Source organism: Lipotes vexillifer, unplaced genomic scaffold (assembly GCF_000442215.2).
Source record: "Lipotes vexillifer unplaced genomic scaffold, Lipotes_vexillifer_v1.1 scaffold1329, whole genome shotgun sequence".
In the NCBI taxonomy this organism is placed as follows: domain Eukaryota; kingdom Metazoa; phylum Chordata; class Mammalia; order Artiodactyla; family Lipotidae; genus Lipotes; species Lipotes vexillifer.
In genome coordinates, this window is record NW_006797566.1 from 402336 (window position 1) to 406827 (window position 4492).

General features: G+C 61.0%; 1 protein-coding gene across 5 annotated transcripts in view; it reads left to right on the top strand.

The window, feature by feature from the left end:
- Positions 1-4492, top strand: part of FLNC (filamin C) — a 29190-nt gene that overhangs the window by 19336 nt on the left and 5362 nt on the right. Inside the window, exons 29-39 of one of the 5 annotated variants that reach the window (XM_007469688.1) lie at positions 70-93; positions 207-454; positions 909-989; positions 1308-1407; positions 1730-1870; positions 2143-2271; positions 2350-2523; positions 3113-3274; positions 3397-3600; positions 4045-4197; positions 4284-4406. In XM_007469688.1, the coding sequence (XP_007469750.1) occupies positions 70-93; positions 207-454; positions 909-989; positions 1308-1407; positions 1730-1870; positions 2143-2271; positions 2350-2523; positions 3113-3274; positions 3397-3600; positions 4045-4197; positions 4284-4406 (1539 nt within the window). Of the gene's footprint in view, positions 1-69; positions 94-206; positions 467-616; positions 650-908; positions 990-1277; positions 1408-1729; positions 1871-2142; positions 2272-2349; positions 2524-3112; positions 3275-3396; positions 3601-4044; positions 4198-4283; positions 4407-4492 lie in introns of all 5 variants that reach the window. The other 4 variants (XM_007469689.1, XM_007469690.1, XM_007469691.1 and 1 more) reach the window with 4 other exon arrangements.

Here is a 4492-nt window from a genome sequence, read left to right on the forward strand (position 1 = left end):
CACCCCTCCCCCTCCCCCACCCACCCCCATCCTGAGCGCTGCGTGGCTTACACTCTTCTCCATTTCCAGTGTCCATTGGAGGCCACGGCCTGGGTGAGTGCCCCTTCTCCTCTTTCTGCTGTGGGCTGAGGTGGTGGGGGACCTGGGAACTGCGGGGGGCTGGGCACAGGCCCACGGATCCCTGACCGGACATTCCTGTGTGGCAGGTGCCTGCCTGGGGCCCCGCATCCAGATTGGGGAGGAGACGGTGATCACGGTGGACGCCAAGGCAGCAGGCAAGGGGAAGGTGACGTGCACAGTGTCCACGCCGGATGGGGCGGAGCTTGACGTGGACGTGGTTGAGAACCACGACGGCACCTTTGACATCTACTACACAGCGCCCAAGCCGGGCAAGTACGTCATCACCATCCGCTTTGGAGGCGAGCACGTCCCCAACAGTCCCTTCCACGTGCTGGTAAGCTCCGCAGCCACAGTGGGACTAGGGCGGCTGGGGAGGTGGGCTGGGCCCTCTTAGTGGTAGCAGGGGATCCCAGAACCTGTCCCCACGTCTGATGGATCCGGGACCCAGAGTGCCTCAGAGTCAAGTCTTTGCTTTCCCTGCAGCCTCCCAACCCAGGAGGTGAGCACAGCCCTGCTTCTGGCCCCTCTGGTGGTTGGTTAGCTTTCTCTGGTGGAACTTGCCGTGTTCCTTCTGACCCTCGGGCCCACTGTCCCTGTACATCTCCCCAGGGTGGCCCTGCAGGACGATGAAGCCCTCCAGAGGGTAAAGCACCCAAGATATCTATCCTGCCCTGTGGGCAGCCCGGGATTTCAGGTCCCTGGGCCATTCTCTGCGTCAGCTCGTGGTCACTCGAGCTGGTGTGTACCAGCTTGCTACGTCCTGTGCTCTCCCGCGCCTGGCTTCCCAGGCGTGTGACTCCATGCCCCGCGTGGACGAGCCCTCTGACTTGCTGCAGCTGCACAGGCCCAGTACCTACCCTGCACACTGGGTACTGCCACCTCCCACCCGGGCCACACCTCGCCCCCCTCCTCCTCTTCCTTCATTTCTTCCTTCTCTTCTTCAGGGGCCAGGACTGGGGCATGGTTTTGGGGTCATCTTGGGGGAGCAGGCGGGAGTCAGGCTAGGCAGACGGATCCCCAAGCTGGGCACGGCACCTCTTCTCTTGCAGCTGACACGCCTCTACTGCCCTCTGGTTTCACCATTAACCATCTTTTTCTTTGCTCATTTTCTCTGACTTCAGTCATGGCTCAGGCCAAGCTCCCCAGGCCTTCCCCAGCCAATGACGGTTCCCTCTCACCTGCCACAGGCCACAGAGGAGCCAGTGGTGCCCGTGGAGCCAATGGAGTCCATGCTGAGACCCTTCAACCTGGTCATCCCCTTCACTGTGCAGAAAGGGGAGCTCACAGGTACTGCCCCGGGGCCCTGAGGCATGAGGGCTCAAAGGGAGGACACCTGTGTCCAGGCCCAGCTCCTTCTTTAGAGATGAAAGCTGGGGCCCAGAGCAGGGAAGCAAGCTACCCAGAGTCACACAGCAAGTTGAGCAGAGCTGGAACTCAGACGCCAGCTTTCCGTCTCCCAGGTCAGGGTGCATCCTGATGCTCCAGGCTGTCTCCTGGTGCCTGACCTCCGGGGTAGAAGCAGAACCACACAGGAGTTGGGAGCCTGGGACAGCAGAGGGGGTTGGGGTAGGAGAAACTGGGGTCTCCCACTTAACCCTCTGCCTGGCAGGGGAGGTACGGATGCCCTCTGGGAAGACCGCCCGGCCCAGCATCACTGACAACAAGGATGGCACCATCACGGTGAGGTACGCACCCACGGAGAAAGGCCTGCATCAGATGGGGATCAAGTATGACGGCAACCACATCCCTGGTGAGTCGGGGGCCAGGCTGGGCTTGGCTGGGCTGAGAGGAGCCCATAGTGACTTCACCCTCATCTACCTTCTTTCAACAAATCTTTATTGAGCACCTGCTGTGTGCAGACACCATGTGAGGCCTGGGAAGTCTGGTGCCCTGGTGGGAGGCCCCTGTGGCAGAGATGCAGGGCTCAGCAGGGAGCCTGTGGGGAGGTACGGGGGCCGAGGTGGGCTCAGGCAGCTCCTGTCCTCACTATTGACCCAGCCCCCTTTCTCCGACCACCCCCAGGGAGCCCCCTGCAGTTCTACGTGGATGCCATCAACAGCCGCCACGTCAGTGCCTATGGGCCAGGCCTGAGCCATGGCATGGTCAACAAGCCGGCCACCTTCACCATTGTCACCAAGGATGCTGGGGAAGGTGAGGGGAGCTGGGTGGGGGCAGCCAGTGCAGGGGTGAGGGCAGGACCTCTGATCTCAGCCCTTCCTCCACCCACAGGGGGTCTGTCCCTGGCCGTGGAGGGCCCGTCCAAGGCAGAGATCACCTGCAAGGACAACAAGGATGGCACCTGCACCGTGTCCTACCTCCCCACGGCGCCTGGAGACTACAGCATCATCGTGCGCTTTGACGACAAGCACATTCCGGGGAGCCCCTTCACAGCCAAGATCACAGGTGGGTGGACGTGTGGGCACACAGCCTGCCACACACACCCCAGCACACAACGGATGTGCAAGCCCAGCATGTTCAAGTAAGTCACCGGGGCTTTAGGGTAGGGCCCCCTTGAGGTGGAGGAGGTCATTTTTGGATAAATGTAACGAACACTGTATCCTCTAGAGCAGGTGAGAAACATCCAGCCACCCTTTGAAAACATATCTCGTCGAGTCTTTTAAGTCAGGGTACTGATCATCCCTTTTGATAGATGAGGAAGCCAGCAGGCCCAGAGGGGCTAAGCAACTTGATCAGAGCCACACAGCAGGAAAGGGGTATGGGCTGTCTGGCCCAGTCTAGTTTTTTGGTTCCACACAATCATGTGACTCAGGATTTACATTCGTGTAAATTAGGGATTTAACCCATTCAGGACTGGGGCATCCCCAGGGGAGCTGGGTGTGAATGGAGACTGCGCTCTCCCTGGTCTCTCTGTGCCTCTGGGTGGTCCCCGGTCTCTGTTGAGTCCAGCAGGGCCTGCCAGGAAGTCTCCTGATCTCCATGAGGGCAGGGCCTGCCTGGAGTCACACTGCCTGACATGCCAACTCTCCCCCAGGCGATGACTCGATGAGGACGTCACAGCTGAACGTGGGCACCTCCACGGATGTGTCACTGAAGATCACCGAGAGTGACCTGAGCCTGCTGACCGCCAGCATCCGCGCCCCCTCGGGCAACGAGGAGCCCTGCCTGCTGAAGCGCCTGCCCAACCGGCACATTGGTGAGCACGGGGGCCATGGGAGGGGCCCGGCGGGGTGGCGGGGGGCGAGGAAGGTGGGGGCAGCTGCAAAGGAACACTGCCAGGCCCAGGGCTCCATTCATGCCTGACCTCCCTCCCAACAGGCATCTCCTTCACCCCCAAGGAGGTTGGGGAGCACGTGGTGAGCGTGCGCAAGAGCGGCAAGCACGTCACCAACAGCCCCTTCAAGATCCTGGTGGGACCGTCTGAGATCGGGGATGCCAGCAAGGTGCGGGTCTGGGGCAAGGGCCTGTCCGAGGGACACACGTTCCAGGTGGCCGAGTTCATCGTGGACACTCGTAATGCAGGTGATTCTTGCCCCAGAGACCCCTCATTTCAGCTGGTGCCGCCAGTGACGACTAGTCCTTTCCTGCCCAGTGCCCCTTGGCCATACACTCCTCCCTGAACTTCCTGGCCCAGTCTCTGCTGAGATTCACATTCTGGGGCCCCTTCGGGGAGAGTGAATGTCCCCTCGTCACTTCTCCCATGTTTCAGAGAAAGCTCAGCTTTACTGAGTTTGTCTCTCCCTTGCTCACTAGAACCCAGGAGGCCTGCCTTAGGAATTTTCCAGACTACCTATCCCCGACCCTGTGGGTCAGTGCCTGGCTCACCCCTTCTCCTCCTGCCGAGGCATCTTTTGTTAGTGGTTGATACACCTTGGGTGCCTGTTCTGGACGGAGCCTGCAGTTTGGGGAGGGGAGAGCAGAACAGCAGTGGGGACTGAGGGAGACGTGTCCCTTGTTCCCCGCTAGGTTATGGGGGCCTGGGGCTGAGTATTGAAGGCCCTAGCAAGGTGGACATCAACTGTGAGGATATGGAGGACGGCACATGCAAAGTTACCTACTGCCCCACGGAACCCGGCACCTACATCATCAACATCAAGTTTGCCGACAAGCACGTGCCTGGTAAGGCGCTGGGCTGCTGCCGGGACAGGCCAGGAGACCAGCGCCGAGTGATCTGAGACGCCCGACCCTCCCTTTCTCCCCTACAGGAAGCCCCTTCACGGTGAAGGTTACCGGCGAGGGCCGCATGAAGGAAAGCATCACCCGGCGCAGGCAGGCGCCGTCCATTGCCACCATCGGCAGCACCTGTGACCTCAACCTCAAGATCCCAGGTGGGAGGCAGAAGGAGCGGTGAGGGGGGGGGGGGGGGGCAGCAGGGCGATGGGGAAGGCCCAGGGCCTGCCCCCAGGGGCTCTGT